Source organism: Eulemur rufifrons, chromosome 29 (assembly GCF_041146395.1).
Source record: "Eulemur rufifrons isolate Redbay chromosome 29, OSU_ERuf_1, whole genome shotgun sequence".
In the NCBI taxonomy this organism is placed as follows: domain Eukaryota; kingdom Metazoa; phylum Chordata; class Mammalia; order Primates; family Lemuridae; genus Eulemur; species Eulemur rufifrons.
Genome location: NC_091011.1, coordinates 60,164,996 through 60,192,001, shown reverse-complemented (window position 1 = coordinate 60,192,001; position 27,006 = coordinate 60,164,996). Strand labels below are relative to the sequence as shown.

The 27,006-nt window shown below is 35.9% G+C and overlaps 1 protein-coding gene across 2 annotated transcripts in view; it reads left to right on the top strand.

Annotated features, from left to right (window-relative positions):
- Window positions 1-27,006, top strand: part of RELN (reelin) — a 447,102-nt gene that overhangs the window by 207,546 nt on the left and 212,550 nt on the right. For both annotated transcript variants that reach the window (XM_069462478.1, XM_069462477.1), the window contains exons 7-8: window positions 11,685-11,781; window positions 16,894-16,945. In XM_069462478.1, coding sequence (XP_069318579.1) covers window positions 11,685-11,781; window positions 16,894-16,945 — 149 coding nt within the window. The remainder of the gene's footprint in view (window positions 1-11,684; window positions 11,782-16,893; window positions 16,946-27,006) is intronic.

Sequence of the window (27,006 nt, the reverse complement as noted above, 5' to 3'; positions counted from 1 at the left end):
TGCGTTATTTAATTTGTAACTTTTATGGATAAGCAAGAGGAGAAATTAAGAAACTGAAGTTATGTCTGTGCAATGTTGGGCAGGTAGATAAGTTTAAAAGTGAAATCACTCATGACTTATTTGCTTCCATTAACTTCACCAATGAAATCAACTTTTCTTTTCTATTTCATGTAATTCTTTAATATCCAGGATTGTTATCTCATGTACAAATGACTGTACATAAAAAACAAGGAACATAAAACAATATTACTGTTATTATGAATGAAGGTATCAGCTAAGTCACAATTCCAAGTGTTTGATGGCTGTTGGAATAGAAACAAGTAACTTTTTTACATCAGCTCAGTATTGAATGTATTATCTACTCAGCTAAGTATTTGAATTGATTTAAAAATTAAGAAATTTACTTGGTGAAAGTTCAAATAATCAAAAATTATGAACAATAAAAATAAACCTTCATTCCACCATTGGACCTTTATTCTCTTTCTCCAGAAGCAACAACTGGGTTAATAGTTTTTGTGAGTCCTTCTGGAAATTGTTTCTGCTTACACAAGTGTAGTAGTAATGAATTCTGTCCATAAACTTGGGTATCAGAAAAATAAAACTAACTTTATTCCTTCATAACACAACTTAATTTCTTGTTATTGTTTCCCTTCTACCAGGTTAGTGGAAACTTAATTGTGGTCAACTCTGGCTTGCCCTCTTCTATTTTTCTTATTGTTTAGCTAAGTTTCAGGGGGCTTATGTGTGCAAAAACAAGGGTAGGGTGACGATGCATCTCTGGTCTCCAGTAATCTGTTCCTGCAGATACTCACTGAGTCCTCCATTATCTCATCTAGTCCTTGGTGACTAGTCCACAGAGACAGCCTTTGTCCCTGTCCTTCAGGGCAGTAGTTCTGTTTTGAACCTGGCTTGAGGGCATAGAAAATGTTCTGCTGGTCCTGGGTTTGAGCCATAGGCATCTTTGCGATGCTGTCCACTGGTGTGTCATCACGCAACTCGGGTCCTTCTGCCTCCCTTGAGATGCAGACCATAGATTCCTTCTACATTTTGCCCCCCAGATCTCTCTAGGGCTCTGCTAGGGAAGTGGTCCTTTATTGCCCCACTCCCCCAGCTGCTTCTTATTGCCTTGTTTAAATAAGAGATGAGAAGTAAAGTTACAAGTGAAGAGAAGAACAACACCCCTTCATGTGAGTATAGTGGCAGTTCAGGCATGATGAGAGTGAGGTTTCTCCATGTTGACTTTGCCGTGATGTTGGACCACACACTAACCTCATCCATTCCAATGTGCCACTGAACCCAAGGGCATGAGAACAAGTGCAGATGGAACACCACTGATTTGTCAGTGCTGCTAACAATTCTCCATGGGCAAGTATGTCCAATACGAATGTGCCACTGAGGATGGAGGAGTCAGTGGTGTCTTAGTCATATAGCAACAACCCTCCAACCTCCTCCCCACAAAATGGGAAGAAAAACATATAACTAAATTTAGAAGAATGTAAGGAACCACAAATATGTTTTACCTTCATTAACTGTTTTTTAAGCAGCTACTGCTAATACATCAACCATACTTTCATGGTTCCTTTTTATGAATTGAACTATTTTAACACTGTCCATGTTTCATATGAATGGAGAAAAATCTTGAGTTTTTCAAAAGAGAATTATACTTAAGAGCCAAAATTGGAACCATCTCAGGTGTTCATCAACAGAAGGATGGATAAACAATGATACATTCACACAATGGATAGTACTCAACAATAAAAAGGAACAAGTTATTGATAGTTGCAACATGGACGAATCTCAAAAATGTTGTATGAAGGGAGCCAGACCCAAAAGAATTCATTCCACTTACATGAAATCCAGACTAGGCAAAATTATCTAAAATAATATAAATTAGATCAGTAATTTTTTCAGGGATAGAGGATTGACTGGAAAGGGGCACATAGCACCTTTCTGGGGTGATGATTGTGTTATATCCTGAGGGGAGTTACATAGATGTGTGCATTTGCAAAACTTGAGATCTACATATAAATTTACCTCAAAAAATTTCAACAATATAATAAGGAAGTAATAGGAAAAGCAATGAGGAAAAACAAGAAATAGGAGATATTTCTGATTCATAACTTGAAAAGAGAACAAGAGCTAAAGGAACTAAAACATAAATGGCTTCTTAAAAAGGATTAAGTTTTCTTAAAAAGTGTCTTTACCCTTTGTTTTGCTTAAGTTATCCCTTTAATGCTCTTTTGCTGAAGATCACAGAAGGCATCCGGAGCTGTAATACCCTAGGCTCTGATGCGCTAATGGGAAACGAACTATTAAAAAACACAATAAATGGCAACTAGATGACAACAGATGTTTCCCCTCCAGCACAATGATAGAACAATAATAATAGCAGAGATGAGGAAAGAACAGGAGTTACTCCTCAGAAGGAACATATTCGATGAGCGAGTTGTGATGCCAATGGGGATATCAGACATCAAGAAGAAAGATACAAATGAAGTTGTCTCAGCTCCTCTGGTACATGAAGACCTCCCTCAATAGGGTTATGATACAGAAAGCCTCACAGTTTACAACTAAGGAAGCTAAAGCTGTAGTTGGCATTGCATAGGCTTGCTAGAATCAAGAAAGGACTAGAACATTTCCATTTTTCTATGTATTAAACAGTCAAATTACAGGACCAGGGAAATAGAGATCACAGACTGCTGTATCTGGCATTCTCTTGGAAATACTAATTTATTAGAACAACTAATATGAAATGGAGCAAAAAGATTGGTGATTTGGCTCACTGACATTCATTTCCTTTGAGAAAAATAATTGTTTGAACAAAGAATATAAAAAATACTGAGATTTTAGGATGAGTGGTGAGTTATTCTGGCTGGAGCTTTATTTAATGATAGCTTATCCCATAAAGGAAAACAAGCCAAGCAAGCAGTAAAACCACTTTGTAGTTCATTAGTTTCTTGGCCTCCCACACACTCCATAAATAACAAAAACAAAGAGGATGCCTCCATTTAGTAGCCAAGTGTGAGAACCACAGTGTAAGTGGAGTGCCTAGGTAATCGGGAAGAAGACTGATGAACAGACAACTGAGAAAGAAATTGGATGACAGTATCTCCACTTTGCTCAATGTCCCTGAGGGCAGTAAGCCTGGAAGACCATGCTGGTAGGAGAGGAGCATGAACCCTACATTTTTTCCAAGAGCAAGTGACTATAGGAGATTCAGAAAAGATGAAAAATCAGGCAAAGTAAATATTTTGTCTGATGACCTACCCTTGCCAGAACCTCTAACGTATCAGTGTATTTTCAGGTTGTGGAATTATAATTTGATTTGGGGAGTGTAATAGTTCAATATTCTGATCTTATGCATGTCTTTCTCTAGGTTTTCTCTTACTTCCTCCCTCTTGATTTCTTTACCTCTTTCCACTCTTTCTCACTCTCTTTTGTTAATAACTTTTTCTCTTCTTACAAAACTCTCCTCTAACTTTCCTCTCTAGCTTCATCCCCCTCCTTCCTCCTCTGTTCCTGCCATGATGTAATTGCTCTGGGGAAAAGCTTCATCTACAGTAGAAAGATTAACCAGGAGGTGTCCCACTAATAAAATAAGGAGTGAAGCTGGAAGCTTATTACTCCCTTGTTTAATTTCTGTTTTAGATGACAAAAACAAGAGCTCACTCAATGGAATTAAATGTCAAGTACATATGAAACAAGTAAGAAAATATATCTTCAAGCAGCATGTAATGGAATTCACCATAGTAGGAGGTCAGAACATCGTGTGCAGTAGTAGGATTTTAGATGGGTTATTTTTAACCCAAATAACATTTGTCATTGTACTTGTTAACGAAGAAGAGATCAAATTTTTAAACTCCCTGGTGAAATAAGAAGAGTTCTCTTACCTTCTTCAGTGAGAAGTAATGAGAAAGAATGAGCTATAAATGGAGTTTGTCATTTTCACTTTTAAAGCAGGTGTTAGCTCCTTAAAAAAAAAAAAAGAGGCATGACACAGTTGAAGGTAATATTATTCTCAGTATTATAGAGTGAACTTTTCCTTCTTGGTTTTCTAAAGATATTCCACATTTACAAAGAGAATAGGATATTCTGAAATTTATATTTTTTTAAAGCTTGATTTTTCACTTCTTGAAAGTGATCACATAAATTGCTTACAAGTGAATAGTCACGCCTTTTTAATTATAAAACATTGCCTCTTATAAAATATGGTCAAAAGTTGAGCATTCTGGTTGTTGAGGTTTGAATGGAAGGTAGGAGGAGCTCTGGTGTCTCCTAAGACGTCAGCCGACTGCCCAGCTACCAAATGGCCTGCAAGGTCCCATTTTCTTTGGTGGATTCACCAGTCCCTGATCTGGCCTCGCTTTGCAAGCTCACATGCCAGAATTTTATCAGCGCAGGCAGTGTGATCTGTTACCTGGGGGCAGAGACACATTACCCTTGGGTCAGGAAATTATAAGACATTTTTCTTTTCTTTTTCTTTTTCCAGTTCAAATGAACTTTTTAATAATCAGAACAAGTATTCTTTAAATTATTTTAATAGTTCTATTCAGAAATGCTGGTGAATGTGGCTCAGAAATGTGGGCTCATAGAACACCATATTGCTTCTTGTGGGGCTGAGCGCCAGTGACCCCTTCAAAGGCAATAAATTATGGATAGATAATACGATGTCCTCGGTCTTGAGGACAAATGGCATGTATCTCAAATGAGAATTTGATGATAACTGATTGTGAGTCTCTAGGTGATTAACTTGTTTCAGCAGAGTGTCTAATGCCTGACTGATTTCACTCTGATCCAAAAAGAAGAATGAGTCATGTCATTAGACTGCTCTTGAGAAAATAATATTTCGATTATTTATATATTGTTATTGGGATGATGTTAGCAACAGCCATTCATAAATCTCCAGTTGTGCAAAGGAGCTTAATTTTCTCATTAATCCTCCTCCTCTTTCCTGCATCCTGAAAGCCCTTCTTAGTCACTGCAGTATGTGGGGACCCCAGACTCCCGGCACATTTCACTTCAGAGTGCCTGCTGGTTGGACATATTTTCTCATGTCTAATAATTGTAAAGTCAGAATAAAAAGCACAATTATACCTTCAGAAGCATGCTCTCTACTGTTCAAATGCATGTCACATATACTTCTTTGTCCCAAGACAAGAACAGCCACCCAAATAATAAAAAACAAAAAATAGAGAACTAACACTAAAATAACAAGCTTGCAAACTGCCAAGGAGCCTGTTATAGTGAAAAACAAAACCCTGGTTCAAAGCATTTCTTTTTCTTTTATGTTTATGGTTTGATCCTAGTTTTGTTGGTCAGCAAGTACCAACCTTTATATTTATTGATTCTTTTATGTTTTTGTTAGGAAAAAAAAAAAAACCTATAGTGTACATGTAAAATAGATTGTGATGAATTATCTGGGGACATATATAGCCAAAGGGGTACTGAATTTGATTGCTATGTACTTCAGTCCAGTGAATTCACTCTGTATGTTTTCTGTGAAGTCTATGTCATTTCTCTTATTTTTGTACATTTTCATTAGCAAAACAAAATCCTTTTATAAATGAAAAAAAACAACTTTTAAAAGAAGTCATTGTAAATTTCCAAAATAAACTTTGACAGTAAACATGGCAAACATTCTTTGAAATGCACACTGTTTTTATAAAGTTAGAATTTTTTCTCTTACTTACTAAAGCATTAGGGTGAAGTGGGAAGAATATTAGACAAAGAATCAGGGAACCTGAACTCTAGGCTTGTTTCATCATTTGTAAAATGAGGGGGTGACGAGATGCAGTCATATTTCAGGTCCCCTCTAACTAAATGATCTGTGAACTCGAGTACTAGATAAGCTTCATGTGGAACCTAAGCATGTGATGAATAGGTTCAGAGAGGGGTTAATAAATTCAGGTTTTCAATGGTCTTTGAAGATTGCTACCGTTTCTCTTTAAATGCCTTTTAATCATATTGTTCATGGCAGAATATATTTTGAGGTGGGCAATTCATATAGTGTGCCATGGTATTTGTTAGATTCTTATGTTCTGTTTTTCATATTGGGAAATAGAAAGAAAGGGGAAAATGTTTCTTAGATTAGAGAAACATTCAGTATTACTCTTACTATTAGGCAGAGAAGCAATTTATTTCTAATCCTTAGCCTGGGAGGTCACATTCCTTTTAAAATTGAAAAACAAAAGTCTGTTTTGGGATTATTGAAAACATCCTTCTTCCCACAAATCTCGAAAGAGTATGTTACCTAGTTTTATAAAGCCCATCATTTTCCTGAGAGAATGAGAAAGTAGGAAGAATTCAGTGTGAGGCCATGGGTTTAAATACCAGCAACAAACGTCAGCATTTTGTTTTTGTTTTTTTGCTCTGAGCCTAAAGAAAATTGAATCACTCATCATCCAGCAGAGTAATCCCTAGTTCTTTGGAACTCAAAGAACTTTTCTGAAAAGGAAGAGTAGAATTTCAGGCCATTCATATGGTCTTCATAGAGACCATACTTTGGGGTTAAATATCTAATGCTATTCAACCCAGTTAAATTGTTAGACATAGATGCATTCTGAGAAAGTGAGAAGGATAGCACTGATAGTGCACTTGGGCATTTAAGTATTGTTTCAAATTCTGGGGTGAGCCAGGAATTGCTTTTCTTGGAATTTAGATGTTTACTTACATCTGTAGGTTTTTAACATTAACCTTGTTTTTCTGACATGGATCACTGTTTTCTTCTGGGAAGCCATGACCACCAGTTGCTGTCTATATCGTCTTGTCTGGTCTCCATTGGGATCATTGTTTTTATCATAAACTCATGATTTATCTTTCCTTTTATGATAATGGCTTCCCTATGTGTAGTTGTACGATGGTTAACTTTAATGATAGAAAAAATATTGGAAAGCTCACTTTGTTGGGCAGCACAGGTTGGTTAGGAACATGTACAGAAGTGAACCCCCATGCTGATAATCATGGAAGAGTAAATGGAGATAGGCTTGGATTGATGCACACTTGAGGGGTCATGATAGTGGTTAGAGTTTTCCAGACCAGACCAAGAGCTGGTCTGATTGCTTCCCATGGATCTATTCTATTCTTCTTACTTTGTATACCCTACCCTCTCCCCAAACCCTTAAAAATGTATACTTCTATGATTTCAACCAGATCTTAACCTGTCATGTTGTCTCAATCTCCTTTCACTGAAATTGTGAAAGTTCGGCTGGTCATCTCCCACTGTCAGCAGAACCAGAAAGCAGGCAGTTTCTAAGTCCTGTGATTCTGTAGAGTCATGCTGAATAATATTAATGTTGTAGGTGCCAGTCACATGGCTGTGGAACACTTGAAATGGCTTTTTCACTCTGCTCCATCCCCACTTTATTTCAAAGCATTATTGTATATCTTACTGGGGTTACATCTGTAGCCCCCGTCTTTTCTACCTCCAATCCATTATTTTCTATAATACTACTAATTTTCCTAAAAGTTGGATTTGCATCCTGACCTTGGAAACAGTGGGAATTTGAATCCCAGTTCTGCAATTTACTAAATAAAGATAAAAAATAGAGGGAGAGGGTTTTATATGAATTAATTGAGGTATTGTTTGTGGAGCTCCTATCAGTACCTGTTGCTTGGCAAATGGTGGGTGAAGCCTTCCATGAACTTGTCCCCACATTCTAGCCACATCCTTTGTGGTCCTTCTCCATGTACAGTGTGATTCCAGCCATACTGACCCACTGAACTAACAGTTCAGTTTGTGTGTCATGATTTCTGTGTTCCCTGTGCCCTATCACACGCTCACCTTTTTTTCTTGTTTGAGTAGCTCCTATTTCTCATTCAGGACCAGTTTTGGGGCTGCTTCCTTGGGAAGCTTTTCCTTTCTTCCCAGTCTAGATTAGGTACCATCACAACCAGTGTATACTCCTGTTATAAGGAGTAAGGAGCAATGAAAAGTGGCATGAGTGTTGGAGTTAGCAAGCTCTAGGTCCAAATTGCAAACTCTAGGCTCAAGTTCCAGGGCTAGGGAACCTGCAGTCTTGGAGCCACGTGTGGCCTTCTGGATCCTTGAGTATGGCCTTTTGACTGAATCCAAATTTTACAGAACAAATCCTTTTAATTTGGTTGAGGGGCCACATTCAAGGATCCAGAGGGCCACATGTGGTCTTGAGGCTGCAGGTTCCCCCCACTGCGGGATCTGGCACATAATAGAATGCAATTAATAGCTAACGTTGCATTGACATCCTCTATTGTAATTATTTGTTTACTACTTCTCTGCCTTTCCATTTGGAGTGTAAGCTCCTGGAAGAAAATGTCAGTGTTTTATTGGTCTTTCTTCCACTACAACTTAGCACAGGGCCTGCAAATTCTCAACATAAGTTTACTAAATACAAGAATGAATTAATAAATGATGGATGAATAAATGGCACCACTGGCAGCTAAGAGAGGACTGGATTTGACCACCTAGAGGGATGGGCATTCAGGGTAAATTAAAATAAATTATGTTGACAAACCCAGACTGTGAGAAATTCGAGCAAAGGACATTTAAAAGACCTTGGCAGGGATCTGACAGATTTGTGCCATCAGTCCTTGGTGAAGCCATTGTTTTTCCAAATAGCAACAACCCCAGTGGATAATATCTGATAATTACAAATCTTTTAGTTTCTTCAATAGGGTACCAATGCCTTTTTAAATTTTATTTTAAATTTCTGGATGTAGAAAGCACAATGAAGAAGAGAAAGGTCTGGAGGAGTTGTTGAGTCAAATGGGAAGAATAGCTGTGTATGTTTGCTCTTTTCTTGTGTTTATTATTTATTTAATGTTTGTTATTCCACAAAATAAAAGTGATTCTCCAAACACATCAAGCATCTTTTGTATCTATTCAGTGGTTCTCTAATTCCAGACTGTAGTCCATCACCTTTAAACAATATACAGTTATACAGGTTCTACCTGAATGCTGTTTAATCAAAACTATGGAAGAAGGGGCCTATAATACATACATCATCTATACATTTTTTGATATATGATTGACTTGGAAACTGCTAATCAATATTTATAGATAGAATGATTGCTATAGAAATTTAAAAGCAGGCCCCAAATTTCACATCAACAGTGACACTTTCTTAGTTTAGAGTCACTGGCAGAGAGCCATTGTGAGATTTGTACATTCCTTTACTTCTTTCTTTGTCAAAGTTGATGTTTCTCTCAAGTCATTTCACAATGACTTGGAAACCAAATAATCCTCATCTATCACTAATGGAGCCCACTATAATTTTTGTGCTACTTCTCTGTACTTTTATCAAAATCATAATCAGTTTAAAGAATTATTAGAAAAATAGTAGTAAGTTGCTCATGTAACAGCAGGTTCTCGGGGGGGGGGGACCTAATATTCCAGTTCTGGAGTAGATGAAAGTGGTAGAAATCCATGATAAATTAATAATAATAATAGCTAACACATCATGCTTACTATATACTACCAGGCACTATTCTAAGTTCTTTAGACCTCAGACATTAAAAATAGTTGTATTTATGAAGTTGTCTTGTATTCATTTATTCATTCAACAAATATTTATGGAATACAACATGGCATAAAGGAACATTCCATAAATGGTGAACAAGAGACAGGTTTGTTGTCCTTATGAAGCTACTACTATGTCTGTCCTCTAATGTCAAGGACTTTTTATTATAATCTTGCTCCATAGTAATCAAGGGTTAAATTTCCCACTAAGATTTGTGATGATGTTAGATACTAACATTTCAAATTCCATATCAAAAATTCTTTTTTGTTTTTTCTGTAAAAAAAATTAAAGTTCCTTAGCATTGTTGATCTCCTCACGTGGAAACACAGCTCAAAAGATTAGAATAATACCAATCATTTACTCCATGCATTAAACATAGGAAGTACTTACATTTATTTGCCAAGTTTTCACTCACTTATTGTGCTTCTGCCTCTTGGCTTTATGGGCTCCTTTCACACTTTTGTCATCTTCCTACTTAGATGGGGGTTCCTACTCTTTCTCTGAAATTAACAAACAGCTGAAAGAGCATAATACAATAATCTCTGAAACAAAGGGCATAGATAGTGCCCTTTCCACAGTGTTTGGCACCTGGAATGTGAAAGTCTTTGAAAATATTCTTTCTGCATGAAATACAGCCCTCATGTGGTTTGAGGTTCAAACAGGGGAAACATAGCTCTTTCTTTCTACATGTTAGGCATGTAATGATTGTAGGTTGAAATGTCACAATGCAGAGCATTGTAAATGTAACTGGAAATATACAAGGTCAAATCCAGACCATGCATATCTTCTATTAGATAAAGACATGAATAAATGTATTTTTTAGATCCTGTCCTAAGGTTTTATTAACCACTTCATTTTATAGTAGTAAAGGTAGCAGCTTTACATTATTTGCAAGGTTAACATAGTAACTCAGTGTCCAAAATTTGCTTGAATTAGAATTTATATATATTTCATACTAATATGTAGATTAAAGTAGTCCTTTTTTGCTATTAGCATTATTTAATTATTTGGAGATACATTTAGTAGTTTTAAAAGTAATCCTATTTTTCTCACTGAACAAATTAGGCAGATTATCACTTTTTTGTCTATGACATGAGCAGATAGTAGCATGTGGTTAAAAGTTTGAACAAATTTGCAAATCACTAAAAAAGGACTTGCCTTCTTTGGTGGAAAGGGTGAATAGTTTTCTTAATTATTGCATTATGCTAATGTCAAAAATCATACATTTCATTGAAGTTTTTTACTTTATTATAATTAAACTTTTTAAATTATTTGACTATTTTTCTTTTTTTATTTCAAAATATTACAGGGTACAAATGTTTTTGGTTACATGTATCAATTTTGTTATGCTTGAGTCAGGGTTATAAGTGTGCCCATCACCCAGATAGTGTTCACTGTACCCATTAGGTAGCTTTTCGCCCATTCCCTCCTCTCCCCTCCCTCTGCTTGATTTCCACTGAGTTTTACTGCCCTCTGTGCACGTGTGCTCATCTTTCAGTCCCAATTTAATAGCAAATACATGTAGTTTTTGTTTTTCTATTCTTTAGATACTTAACTTAGGATAATGTAGTCTTATTATTTTTAGCATGGTGGAATGTACACATAGAAATTTGTTTGAGGACAGTTATTTTAAACATTTACACTGACCATAGCTCAAAAGAAAAAGATTTAAAATTTGTTAAACATCTTTTGACTTCAGAGATATATGTTTTTAGTGCATTATGTAAGTGGATATTACTTTGCTTATTTTTAATACCTGCAAACATCCTCGTATCAGTCACACATATATGTAATTATTGATGATAATACCATCTTGCATTATTAACTGCCTAGTATGAGATTGGTTCTGTATTTTGTGTTTTACATACAGTCTCTCATTTCATCCTCACAGTAACTAAGTGAGATTTAGGTTGGTATCATTATCCTCATTTTATAGTTTAAGAAACTGAAACTTTGGGAGGTTAAGTAACTTGCCTACCACAGTGAGTAACTGAAGGAATTGGGATTTATATTTAAGTCTTTCTGGTTTCAGGTCTCTTTAACCCTGCCATAATGCAAAGTACCATTACCTTCCTCAAAATGGTGATTTGAACTAAATAACAATAACTATTACATCTTTTCTTACCTGAGCAATGAACCACCTTGTGCTGCTTAGTTCTCAGACTGGGAATGTGCTCTGTGTTCCCGCAGGGTTGAATGTAACAACTGTGAGACCGGAGAACAGTGTGGTGCAATTATGCATGGCAATGCTGTCACCTTCTGCGAGCCATATGGCCCACGAGAACTGGTAAATATATGCTATTTATGTACATCTTTCTAGTGTTTACTGAGCTTTTTGCCTATGGAAGTTTCTCTTATACTCTTAAAGTCAGAAGAAAATTCGAAGTATTGTTTATATTATGAGTCCTATCATAAATACCTAAAAATTGGGAGAGGTGATTTTATGGTCTGTTTTCAAAGGTAAAAATAAATAATGCGTAATAAAATTGTTAGCATCAGTGGGTCTCATTAAACATGGGTGCATCACTGTTATTTGATGGCTTTTTAAAAATATGGGTATTTTATATAATATCTGTAATAAATCATTTTTTACTTTCTAAGTTCTTGTATAAAGCCATGCTCTTCAAATTGTCCTTATTTTCTTCTTTCAAATAAAAAATGTTAGATGTTCAATTTTATCACATTACTTTTAAATTTTGGTTCCTGACAATAGTAGAACTTTGATGGATTTTTTCAAGTGAAAGAAAGAGCACAATGAATAAACCTGTTTTTAGAAAATTTTGATTCATGCCAAATTACTTAGGAGCAAGTTATTTTCCTTTCATTTAGACCAATTATTAGCCTTTGCTTGCCAAATCACATGTAAAATTTTCGTTTTACATGAGCATTCTAAATTGAAAGCAATGAAACCACTAGCCACCAACATGTGGCTAATGAGCCTTTTGTTGTTACTTGGTACTTCTTTCTGGCATGAAGACTACATTCATTTTCCCTTCTTGAAAAAGAATATAAATATCCTGGCTCAAGTCCTGTGCTCCTAATGCTCTTCTTACAACGTCTCTTATGCTTTGCTTTTCTGCTTTTCGACTTAGGCTTCGATGCTGCTTCTCCTTTTTTCTCACCCATCTTCCTTTTCAGGGGGCTTTTAGAAATAGGTTGTATTTTTCACCCCTGTGTCACACATTGTATTTCAAAATCATTAACTTTAAAAGTTGCCAAAAGACTGGCTTCCAAAGTAAAGGGAGAAAAAATCCTAGATAGGCAATTAAAAGAAGATTTAGTTATCAAAATGTGAAAGCCAATTAATTTTTGTAACATGGTTCTTACTTTATGCTGCTTGAATACCCTTTTCATGGCAATAGATACATTTAATTTATTAAAGATACAAGCTTCAGAACATTGATGAATTGAGGGGATTTGGGTTGAAATTAGAACACAAACAGAATTAATTGGATGCAAATTAAAATAATAGGTGCTCATAATTCAAGTCTCACAAAGTGTTATAATATCCTTGCAGACAAGTGTGACTCCGGTAGTAAAGTTTTTCTTGAAAAAATAGGCTTGCTAGTACATTTTAAATAATGTACCGTGACTGAATTAATTATCTATAAACCTTAAAACAAAATTAAATTTTTACTGTAGTTAATTGAGCTCAGAATAAATGCCTGTTTTAGAAAGTGCCCCATTCAGTAATATTTCTGGAAATGCTTGGCAAATTCTTTTTGTTTCTATTGGTTAGTAGGAAATAAAAGTGTCTAAGAATATAATGCCAAAATTTATATTTCCATAGCATAAAACTGAAGTATCTAGTTTATTTGATCCCATGTATATTTAATCCTGATTGTTTTGCTAAATCCCAGTTTTTTAGCATTAGAGTTGATATATTAGTGGGCTAAGTTTGAATTGCATTATATAATTAATGTGAGATTAGCCTTTCAACTAAAAAGGTAAATATTCAAAATAATTCTCTTCATCTTAGAAATAAAAAAGTATACAGTTTTATATTTCCCTCATAAGTATTTCCCTAATATGAATTCATATTATAGATCCAAAGGGAATAGAATGAGATAGATTGAGAGTGATGGGATGATGTCCACATTTTACACTAGCAACCTCTAGTATTCAATAATTTTTATACTATGTTAATGTCCCAGAGCAAAAATATATATTATACCCAAGTTGTATTTATAGAAGACAGATCAATCAAATGAAAAGTAAGGAATTCAGTTGTCAGTTAACATTATGTTTACTAAAATCCAGACATTTGCATGATACTTCAAAACTGAACCAGTCAAAATTGTTGTGCATGAGAACTTATAAAAGTTATCAGCCCCCAAACATCACTTTTTAAACAATATGCCTTTTTATTTTTCATAAATCCAATTTTTATTGAAGTTGTGAGAAAAAGAACCTCAGACAAAGAACCTTAGTAGGCTAAGGCCTTATCTTTTAAAATGCCAAAAAGAGCATCTCCATTTTGTGAATTTAGTTAAATAACCATTTCATTTCAATGTAAGTCAAAGTGGCATGTGTTGTTACCTGAACACACCACAAGTTTGTATTTCTACTACTACTGTGCTATGCAGCCCTCACATTTTATTTAAACCAGTGAAGTTTATATTTCAAGTGGTGACCCTGAACTTTATTCATTTTGCTACTGTAAAATGAAGGTAAAGAGAAGTTCACTTACCCACTCCTTTAAGGGAAAATGTGCTCTCAGAATTTAAAATGAAATGGGTTATGTTAGTCTCCACTTTTTAAAGTAAATTATTTACTAAATTATTTTCCCATATTTGGAAATACATTTTAATTACAAGGATGGGTTTGGGATAAAATAGTATCAAACCCAATAAAAATTTGCAGGGAAGAGGTGCAGCATGAACAGCTCCACCTACAGTGAATTCTTCAGATTTTCTATAGTTTGGAGTATATTTGATAATTTAAGAGCACTGAGATTTGGTAGGAAAAAGTTCTCTATCACACATTCATAGCTGCTATATTATTTATCAAGGCTCTTTAAGAGGCCCTTTTGTTTTCAGAATGTCAGATATAAAGGCTTAATAGCTTTACGGACTCAAATTACGTATTTGGATGGGTATATACCTACATGATGAGTGCAATGCACACTGTCTGGGGAATGGACACGCCTGGAGCTCTGACTTGGGGGGACAGGCGGTACATGGGCAACGTATGTAACCTGAACTTTTGTACCCCCCATAATAAGCTGAAATAAAAAAAAATAAATAAAATAAATAAATTTATAATACCCAATTATAAATATAGATGAATAGATTTTAAAGGCAGTGCTTCTCTCTCTCTCTCTTTCTCTCTCTCTCTCTCTCTCTCTCCATCTTTTCTGGTCTTTCTCATAGCTGACAATTTTACGGATAAAATAAATGGGTAAAGGTAAAAGAATGAGTGTCAACCATTCTACCAGTCCTTAGGCTCCCTAGCAAAAAAAAAAAAAAAGTAAAATCAATGACTAATCAAAGTCTAGGGTCACCCTCAGCACATATAATTTGAAATTTGACAATATTTCATGCAACTTGTTGTTCACTAGCAGAGGTCATGGCTAATCACACAGGTGACACAGGCATCATTTAGTATATTACACCATCAGGATAAGTAATTTAAGACTCTTTAGTATATTTAATGCACTAGCAGTAAACATAACCATGGTGCTTTTAACTTACAAAATACCATTGTTTTAAATAACCTATATCCAGAAGTGTTTCATAATTCACCTGGGAATCCATACAGTTACAGAAAATTGGAGGGGAAAAGAATGTTTGTTCAATTTATGTGCAAATTTTAAAAAACTTCTCTATTAGTGTTGTGCCTCTTTGGATTTTAAGTTCCAATTCTCCAAGTGGAAACCCATGAGGACAATTAAAAGCTCTGAAGAAAACAGATTTCTTTTAAAGGGAATTTTATTGGTGTATTTTTGTCTGAGGACTCCGGTGGGGGAAGAGGACGGGGAACAGAGTTATGGGCATGGTGGGCCAGTTGTCTTTTAGATCATAATCAGTAATAATGAGGGATTCAAATTAAATACAGAGAGAATTTCCTCCATCATTCTGACACCAGTGATTTTTGCTTTTGTTAAAATAAATCAGAAGCTGACACTGATACTTTTTGCTGGACATTTTATAAAATGTCTTTCTTGCCCTCCCCTCTGATACCTTTCTTGCTTCCTCATTGAATTTTAAAGTCATCTAGTTAAAGCACATGTTCAGTCATCTTTCCAAATCATGATGTAGATCTTTTGATATTCACACATATCCCATCTTTTGATATTTATATCTCACCTGAATTCTGGGAGAGCAAGGGCTTGTTCCTTCATTCCCTAAGGGTATTCATGAACTGTTTAGCACTTGACCTTTCTGCAGCTGTGGACTCTATCACATGGGGCCTGCAAAGTGTACAGATATTTCTAAAGATGTTATTAAGACCTAGAAGAAGCAAAAGTAAGGCAGCCCACTTCTTCTGCCACAGTGGAAACACAGTTATACACTTCCTATTTTATAGGGTGGAGTCATGTGAAACATCCCATACTTTAGCAGACAGGGTTCAGGAGGCCAACAAAATGAGAACCTTAATTCTCATCTCATTTGAGCCACTATGGGTCAAAGCCACTGCTCCAAAGAATAAATAAATAAAATTTTAAAAATAAAATAAATAAGGTACAAGTCTCTTTCAGAAGGGGGAAGATTTATTTAAGCATGCTTCTTCATAAAACTAAAGAAAAGTAGCAGAATTGTGTTGGAAGGATATTTCTATGTCCATAATTCTATTTTTCTTTTTTGGGGGAGGAGGGGGATATTTTATTAAGAAATAATCCACAGATTCTACGTTCATTCATTTAAAGTACACAATTCAGGGGTTTTGGTTTATTCACCAAGTTACATAACCATTATTATAACCAATTTTAGACCATTTTATCACACCCCCCTCAAAGAAATCCTATGCCCTTTAGATGTTGTAGTTCTATTTCCTTTTCAGAATAATCTTATTCTATTCATTCGCTTTTAATTTACCTCCCAGTTTCTGTTTGATAGTGTTTTTATGACATTCCCTTTGGCCCCAGATCTGTTGATGTGGTCGGATGGAGGGGAGGTGGTGCAGAGGACATATATTAAATGCCTTCACAAGATGACCTTCCACTGGAGCAGTTTTCAACAGGACCCTGAGAAATTTACTATCCATGCCTAAGTCAACATCTCACCACTTTGTTCCTCATAGAGGAACAGGAAATATTAATATATCTGTGTGCAGACACATTGATAAAAATGAACTAACAACTAGATAAATACAGCCTCTGTTGATGTATCCTTTCTTTCTCTTTTTTCTCGTCCTCTCTTTCTATCTTGTCTTATTTTTGTATATATTTTTGTTCTAGATTACCACAGGCCTCAATACAACAACAGCCTCTGTCCTCCAATTTTCCATTGGTAAGTGTTTTTAGCAATTATAGCAACTTAAGTTGGAAATGTTTGTTTTAACCATAGTGTACAATCAGGATTACAATGCCAAATGCTTTTAGATTTAGGAAGAGTAAGTCTTAACTTTGCAGTAAATAATGTAAAACATTTTTAAAGTGAAATAAATATTTTTAAAAGTTACATCTGTTCTCACTTCTCTCCAGCAGCGAGTGGTATTAAAAATGCTACAGATAACCCAAAACATCTTAAAATGATTTACATATGGATTTTGAATGCATTGAGTTATTCTATTACAGTGGAATTATCTTACTAGTTATGTTTTTCTCAGATTAAGATTGAAATCTGTTCAATTTCCTGAGCTTTGAGACTAACTGATAGTGAGAGAGATAATTATTGGTGGCTAAAAGAAACCAATTAAGGCTTCATGTTTGACATAAATAATCTATGTTTAATTCCAGCACAGATAATGAAAAAATGGCTATATCTGGCACTATTTCTTTTAAGTGTTTTTGTATTAGAGCCAAAAGTCCCTACCCAAAGTATTCAAAATAATAAGGTCCCTTTTGATTGTTTGCAGTTTTGCTGTCTATTCTGTTACTTTTCATCTTAATTTTCAAAGGTATATATTTATAAGTAACTTGTAAAAATTCATAAAGGAAATGTTTTGGGAAGAAAGATTCTGTCTTCTAGATGGGATCTAGCTTTATTGATATTGGTCACATAACAGAGAAACCTCCTTCTGGGCTCTCCCTGTGGTGTGAGAGTTGTTGGCGTCTGGCACCCGTGCCCGGGACGTCATCCGCCAGCCTCCTCCACCTCTTAGGAGATCCACCATTAGCGAAAGGACTGCGTCCCTAGTAGCCTTCTGTTCTAAATTGCAAATCAGCATTCTACAGCCAGGAGCCCGCTGTGGTTGGTTGTGCTGAAGAGCAGTTTTCTTCAAGTCATACTTTTGTCACTTTTTCATCAGTGTGACTCGTTCCACTCTGTGTAGGAGGAATTATGTGAAATCACACAGTTATGTTTTGGGTTATTTTCTTCTCAAATTCACAGTATTACCCACAACAATGTACAGACAATTCATAAGTCCATATGTGGTCATAAGAAGTGTTAGCAAAAACAAAAAGAATGGGTTTTTTAATGAGTTTTCTTTGATTTATTAGCAAGTGTATCCTAACTTTATATAATGAGTGTATAATGCTTTTATGATCAGAAAAAAATAAAATTCATTTTCTTAAAGTTGTGGTTCTAAAGAAACAAATTTTTAAAATTGTAGCATGAGAGGTAACTTAGAAGTTCTATATATTATGTTATTAGTATATAAAAGTAAGCTAAAGAATGGTTTAGAATGCTCAATGGTTACCAATTTATCAGTATTCTGAGTGTTTATTCTTGCTTTTTGTTAGAGCATTGATCATTAATTTCAGATATTATCTTTAAGTAATTAAGGAACATAAGATAATCCACTTTAAAATATGTGTGTCACAATACTACTTAGTATTTGCCTTCATTCAAGGGAGGAGAGATCCAGCACCAATTAAATTATCCTTCATTAAAGGGGGGAAAAAGTCTTTTTGTGAATAGTAGGAGTGTAGTGCTAATCTGGCAGAGATTCTTTATTTCCTTGCCCTTCAGTTGCACCAGTTGCAATACAGCTGATGAAAAAGAACCAGTAAGAGGAGTTAATCAGAGAATGTAGGGGTTAGTACCTGAGACTGAAAACCCAGAACAAGTACCAGTCTTGGAACTAGACCCAAACACGCGACTTAGCAAGAGCCCTTGATTCCCCATAAGCCAGAGGCTGCAGCCCCCAGGCCAGTCTGTGTTATTTAAACCACGGATTTGAGTCCTGGGTTAGAAGACTGGAAGAGTAACAGAACTGGGGAGTTAGAAAGATCTGGTAGATGATAGATACATAGATAGATACATAGATAGATTAGATTAGATGGATAGTGGCAAGGAGGAAAGGAAGGAAAGGAGGCGGTAGGGGAGAGATCTCGTTTATAACTAAAAAATACTTTAAGAAATCTTCTTTTTGGGTGACAGTTTTAGAATCAAAAGTGAAATTTTTAACATTTGTTAGGAATGAAACAACATATTTAGTAAAAGAAATTATAATTTATTGTTTAGAAACCTCATTGGGTAATTTGCTTCTTTTTGGGAGTAAAACTTTGGAGGGTGACAGAGAAACAATATAGTGGAAAATCATTTGTTGTATGGTGCATGGTGTTGCATGGTGAATATGGTGTAGTGGGCAGAACTTTCCAGAAATGATTCTGTGCCTCTCATTATCGTTTGTTTATATGGATGTTTATGAGGTATGAGGGTGAAACATCAATCTGTTTCCATGGATGTTGTGAAGGCCAGACTGAGGCACACACAAATTCTAGAGATGTCATTATTGTGTGTATTCATCCTGGGCTTTACAAGCCTATAATAACTGCATACCAAAATAGCAACTGCAATTTAGGAGCCATCTCATCTATACTCAGTTCAAAAATTATATTGAATGTGTTATAAATAAACTATAAGTTGACATTTCAACATTTATGTTTCTTTGGGTATTGTAGAAGTCTCCAAATCTATGCTAATATTGTGGTTAAATATGTACAGTTTTAGTGTCATTCCTTAGGAAGTCCTTTAGGATGTTAAATGGTCATTGGGTAACACAGTAATTTAGGTAGTTTTCCATCGTTATTTATGGCCTCAGTGGTAAATTATGTTCATAATTAGGCATCTATAACCACAGTTGGGGAAATTATTATGTTGATATTTTCATATTGCTCTTGTAAACATTTTCAGTTACATAACAGATGTTATTCAAGAGTTCCAAGTACCTTATACAGAAATTGCTTGAATTACTAGGGATGTCTCAAATAAACTCTATCATGCCAATGTTTAGCTGTCCCATAAATATACACTTCTATGTATGTAGATAATATATACATTATGTATACACACATATATACTGTACAAATATATAAATGTATATGTATAATTATATATAATGAGTAGATATCCATATCTTTGGCTATCTTAGCCAGATGATTTTTAAAGTTAAAGCATCCTGAAAATGCAGTTCTGCAAGCTGAAATTTATCAGGTTATCAACAGCTAAATCATCTTGAAAAGTGTCCTAAAATATTGGTAGAAGAACTTTTCATTTTTTCATTCCAATGAAAGATCTCGTATCCATTTCTGTGCTGAGGCATCGATTTGCTACAATCCTCACTTGATTCATTAGATTCAACTTGTGGAATTTATGGTTGCAGCCTTACAGGTATTTACCCATTTCCTTTAGATTTCCTCTGGGATAGGAAGAAAAATTTGAAATGATGCTCTTGTAAACCATTATCTTGCAGATACCTCCCAACTCTGTTTTCCCAGGCAGGGCTGTGGGTCCAAAGGAAATGCTGGTAGTACTTTGTATCCATCATCCATTTAACAAAATTTCACTGAATAGTTGCTGTGTGCCCAGCTTTGTCTTGAGCTACCTTTAATATGAAGACAAAAAAGTGAGAAGGCAGAACATTTTTCCAGCACTTAATCGTGTAGGAGAGGGCACCAGATACATACCGAATATGAAACCTCTAGAAAATGCCAGATAGTCACAGACAGGGGTGGATCTGTATAAAGGTGCCCGTGGGGGCAGGGCCTAACTAGGTCCTTCAGGGAGGCTTTTAGGAAGGAGAATCCCTGAAAGCAAATAAAGTGAGTCACTTGAAAGGACAGAGAAAGGGTTTCCGGTAAGGAGACGGAGTAAACACAAGGAAGGTATTGTGGCAGAGGAGACACGAGTGACCGCCTGAAGCACAAGGACTGGCCTAGGTGACTATGAGCCATGTCAGATAAAATCGTGTCTATCTGAAGAGCTGATCTATATCAGCTTGGGGTTTTAACTTATTTAATAGGTGATTACATGAAGGGTTTTAACTCATTTAACTTATTTAAATTGAAATAATTTTGTTTATGCATTTGACTTATTTAATAAAGGTCTGCAAAAGAGTCTCTTTATCTCTTGAGCAATAAATAAATATAATGAAATTAATTCTTAAGAAAAAATTATTTGGGTAGTTGTGTTAACCATAGACTTGTTACTTCCTTGATATAAACCTGCATTGAGTCACTCTACAAGAATTTACCAAGTAATATGCTTGTTCAGTGTAGCCCAGCTCTTTCTTCAGATTAATAGGATTCATTAGCCAAATGAGGAATAAAGGTAAAGCGTTTTCAGAAAGGCCATGAAGCACAAATAGTTGGTTTGGGAGGCAAATCTGCCTTGTCCATCATGGTATCCTCAGCCCCTAGCCCAGGGACTCACAGTAAGTAAATGCTCATAAATATTTCTTGCCTGAGTGACAAGTAGCCATTATAGAGACATCCGTAATAGTATGTAACCAAGTGCTAAATTGGTGTGATGCAGACATTTCATGCCAAGAGGGGATTTAGAGGAGGTGATCTGAGAACCTCAATCAATGGAAAAGATGACCCAGAAAGAAGCTTAGAATCACCAGTAAACTATATTTTTGGTGAAGCAAGTAGACAGAAATATAAACCTGTGTGTTTATCAGTATGTAATTACTGAGCTAACTAGAATCTATTATTTGTTCATAATTTATAGGATTAGTATCTTTTTTTCTTTGGTTTTACTTATGGATATCCTAAAGATTTGGGGTTTTATATTTTTCCTCCTTCTTTGTTTTTATCATTTCAAGACAGAGTAAAGTCATTAAATCATAAATGGTTTATATTTGTATATTAAGACATGAACATGTTCTTAGGCCTGTACTCTACATGTTATGGAGTCTCTGCGACATATGAGAGCCACTCAGTTTATAGGAGTGTATTCTGAAAAATGAAAACTAGAAAATTATAAAAGTTAGATGTACTCGTAGATGAATTGGAATATTACTTTGTAAAAGAGATCTGCCATTATTTTATCTTCAATAGATATAAGGAAAAAAAGTCACTCATAAGATGTATTATATTTCATTCAGTGTAAAAGAAGCAGTTTTTTCCCTTGAGCCTAATTCATAAACATCTTAATTACACAGAATTTGATTTAGTAGAGAAACTCTCTCTCTCAGCTCTTTTAGAATAGGTAATTCAGGAGGAGAAATTGAGCTCTTCATACCTTGGTGTGAATTATTGCTCATTTCCACCATGAACTTCCTGAAATATATTTCAAATTAGATTCTCATTTTTTTTTCAAGAGTAATTCTCCTTAGTAAGTGCTTAAGACTTTGGGGAATTTATTATAAAATAGTGAAAACTTCTGAATCATGAAAATCTGTACGTATGAGACTAACAAAATCTCTAGTGACCTGAGCTCAAAACAGAAATAAATCAAAACCAGACATTTAGAAAATGTTAATAGCAAAATTAACTTAATACATGTGCTTTATAAGGTTAAATACATGTTTTATTTGAATATAAGATTCTGGATATAAAAATATATTAAACTAAGATTTGTTTCAGACTTCATTTTCAGATCTTCAGAGATCTATATTAACCCCCAAAAATGAAGTATATATGGAACACTTCAATGTTATGTAAACTTAATTTTTAAAAGTGTAAACTGATTATGATTCAGGGTATCCTGCTTCATCATCCCCAAGTTGACTTATTCCTTTTCAGGGAATGTATATTTAAAGAAACTAGTTTAAATGAACAATATATATATTTCAAATCCACCTTACTCTAAACTCTGAAGTCCTATTTTAAGTAATAAAAGAAAATATTCTGAAATGCTATAAAATTCTACTAAGCATAAACTTCTGGCAAAAATTGTTGAGATTAATTATAAGTGTTTTTGAATTAATGGAACTGACAACTATATAAACTATTAGTTTATGTGAATTGAAATATATAGTTTGAAAATAGATACTCCACCCTCTCTTTTTTGAAATATTCAATTTGTCACTCATATGATGAGGCCTAAAAAATAAATGTCAGTAATTCATTCATAAAAATGTTCTGTTAGTATTTATTGGAGCTGCTCTAGGAGAAGGGATACAGCAGTGAACTATAGGATGAGAAGAAATTGATCATTGTTGTAGACCACATAGTCTCTCTAAAACACCGTTCCTCCATGAAAACTCATCCCATTGCCCCAGCCTGGTATCTCTGAACCCCCACTTCCCTCTGAATTTATTTTATGATACCAACTTCACTCTACTGTGATTTATACAATGGCCATTTCCCCCTTTATAGCCTAGATATTCCTTGAGGGCTAAGGAATGTACAAGGATCCCTTTCTGTACTTAGGACGAAATTTCGCTCACAACTAGAACTAAAAAAACAAAAAATTAACTAAATTGAATTCATAGGTTAGACTAGGATTTAGTGCTGTTCCACGTTGGTGCTCAATACTATACCATTCTTGACTTCTGAGGCAAGGGAGTATGCTGAATGAAATCCACAGACAATATTAAAATTTAATCTGAGCCTGCAGTTTCTACTTTCTTATCAATTAATCAAGGACTCTTCTGTCAGAAAGAAGATCTTTAGGATGTGTATTATATATATCATGATGTGCCTACATCCACTGTGGGGAAAGCAGAGCCTAAGACGCTGCCCCAGCCTTCAAGAATTTTATTATCAAACAGGAGGGAGGTGGGGAGAAGTTTATATGTAAGAAGACAATGAGTAAGACGGTACACTGGATTGCTACTTCTGGGATGCAGACCACAGAGGAGAGTGACAGTGTAGCTTGTTGGAGAATCCAGGAAAGAGGGAGGTCCAGAGGCAGGACTGTATCATTGGGGAGGGAGACTGACTTAGAGCAGGGCTGGTACCACCCCAGAGGGTCCAGAGGGTCAGTGTCACAGTGAAGTTTAGGGGATGGGCCCCTGCAGGGAGAACAAGGCAGGGGGGCCTTATTGAGGACTGGAGACCAAGGTCAGAGCCAGACAGCAACAAGGATAGTAATGCTGAGCCTCCAGACTGCTGTGGGTGGAGGAGAGGAGGTACTTAACACTTGCTGCCCAAGGTGGGGATTAGTCCTCCTAGAAAATGGGCCAGGCGCGAGCACTCAGGCGTGGGTTATGTAGGCCCTGGGGAAAGGAGTTCTGCCTGGCAGGGAACCTGGCAAAGCCTGACACATCTTGCATTTCTCTTCCTTGTGTTTTCCCCAACATAGGCTCAGCTGAAAGTTCTCTAATCTGGGTTTGGGAGAAAACTTGCAAAGGATGGGTACCTGGATGTGGTTGGAAGTTGGCATGGCATTCATAAATTGGGAGAGTATCAATCCCTCTCTCCCTTATGATAGGAGTGGCAGTGACAATGAAGAAATACGAATATTTTGGAAGTGAGGGAATGGGGATGGGACTGGAAGGGAGAAGGAAGGCACAGACGGGGAGGAGGACAGCTGTTCATTTTATATCCTGTGGTCACTGTCCATCTGCCATGAACTGGAATAAGTCCCCTAATGAGGTTTGGGAATTTCAGCCAGGGAAGTGACTAAGGGACAAACTATTAAGTACAATAAATCACATAATGTCACATTTCTCCAGAAAGGGAGGTTAGCAAGTCCAATAGCCTGTTCACAAATAAAGTCAGTCAAAACAGAAATTATTACTAGTAGCCTCATTTTAAAAATAAACAAATACACAGGTGGAGAACAGTTGCTTTTAAAACTTGATTGGTCTATATTTTATGGAAAAAGTCTATCATGTTTAAAGGAAGCATGTTTTGAGTGCAAGTACAGGATATTTTTGAAAATTTTTATTGATTTTATTTGACCTCTCAATCATTAATATATCAGTTTTTAGTAGAATGCTTAAAATGGAAATTTTGGTTCCATATAGTTTTCCTTCTTACGACACTGTCCTTGAAATATGTTTCATCAGTTAAAAATATACTAAATTTCCCCAGGGGTATTTTTTGGTGGGCAAAACAGAGTTATAGATATAAACTCTAGATTTCCATATTCAAATAACTGTTTAATTGATAAATCAGACTGACCAAAGATTTTGGACCTATTCATCTCTTCAAATTGACAGTTTCTATTGATCTATCTCATCTTCGGTCATCATATTTTACCAAAATTGAGTTCATTTGCTCTTGACAGATCCAAGAGTAATTCGAGGATTTTCTCGTGTGCAGAATGGAACTGTTCTTAATTAAAGTAATATCTGTGAGCTCCCTTCTGTCACAATTCCCATCCCTGTCATTCGGGACCAAGAAGCCCCAGGACACTTCCCGCCTGGGCTGCCACAAAGCATTATCTGATACAGTAACCATTTTTTCCTGCCCTGCTTTTTACTCATGAATCAAACTGCTGCCCCTTTGGCTAAGGCTCCTGGACTTCAACAAGGCATGAACCACCGTCTCTCTGTGCGGGTACAGGACGAGCAAATCAAGCCTGTGTTTCATGGGAGCCAGAAGCTGCCCTGCATGGTAGGATGTGTACTCACTGTCAGACGTGAGGATGGCAGCTGAGAGTATGCCTCCCAGGGCTCAGAGAGACTGTTGGCTCAACAGCATTCCCTGTGTGGCTATTCCTCATGCATTTATTTTACCCATGATCTGAGAATTGCTAAAATAGCACATGTAAGACCAAATTCTTCTCTTCCAAGGTAGATTTTTTTTCCCCCTTGCCTTGAATCTCCATTTCAAAGTACTCTGTGGATAACTGACGTCCAGTAAGGCAATAAGAGTAATAAAAACAATTTGCTTTGAACAATATCAGGCAAGAAGCTAGCTCACTAACAAAGAACAAAGTTAATTAGATTTTTTAAAAAATTTACAAATTAATGGGACAAATTTATATAGATATGTCACTTTATAAAGCAAAGTGCTCAGATACATAAAATCTATAAAGTGTAGGTTTTTATCCAAGGAGAAGAATAAAACAGCATGAAAACTAAGAAACATATTAAACCAGCCATCCTGGAAATGGCAGCATTATATGCTTAAAACTCATAGTCACATTTTAGGTGGCGTTCATGAGTTAGTACTTTTAGACTTGCCATATTTTCAAGATGTTGCTGTACTTACAGTAAATTATTTTGATGCCATGGGCCAAGAGAGCTAATGCTTTTAGGATTTTCCTGACAGTAAAGAAGGAAATAAAAAGCTAAGTGTGATATGATCATTGTTCTACATCATTGTTACTGGAAGAATAAACGTGAACAGCTGCTTCCAATGAAATATTTGAACAGAAGTTTGTAGAACTATCAAACTATTGATAATCTGGATAAGAATAGTCTTGTTTGGGGCAGCATTATTTTGAGGAAGAAGAATTGCAAAGTAGCAAATAAGTTTTTACTAAGTTTCTTGATGCTTTTGGGTAGAGTAAGAATATTTTTTTCCCCGGTGAATAGTATTGGCCTCAAAAATCACTTTAAGCTTTAAAAAAAGGAAAAATAATTGCCAGAACTGTTTATTATACCAATATCTTCATGTTGGTGATCACATTTCCATGTAGAATGAGACAAGTGTCTTTCTCAAAGGCCCTAGCCTGGAGTAACATGTAATATCCCTTGGAAGTGACAGTGTCTAGCCTTTTAAAAGCTCCCTAAGAGCTCCCCATTCATCTCTTTCTCTCTTTCCACTCACTACAACCTTGAGTTAATGGTTCTGTCCTCCGTTCATCTATCTGGAAAAGATGAAAGGAGATACGTTGATCCTGCGAAGATTTGTTCCAGTTTGTAGCAGAGTGTTCTAAGTAGCCAGATTGCATCCATTCCATAACTTTATGATCTTTCTATATCAAATGCTGTTGTTTACATGCAGCTGCTGGAGCCCTGCTTGTCTCTGAGGTCTGAGTTTTGAGTAATGGCAGCAGCAGCACTCGTGCTGCAAGAATCCTGAACAGGTTTCCGTCCAGACAGTCCTCCAGCCTTCAGTATTTATGGGCCCCACTGTGCTATCTAGAGGCATGATTTCTGGCAGTGATTTCCCCACCTATAAATTCTGGGAGATCAATTCTCTCCTCCTGTGGCCCTGTGCTGCATTTGAAAAGGCAGCTCATTTTTAAAGCAGAGCTTTGGGGAAAGAGGCTGCTCTCAGCAACCACTACCGGTCCCCAAAAGGACAGTAGCTCCTTCTGTTGTGTTCTACTCTGAT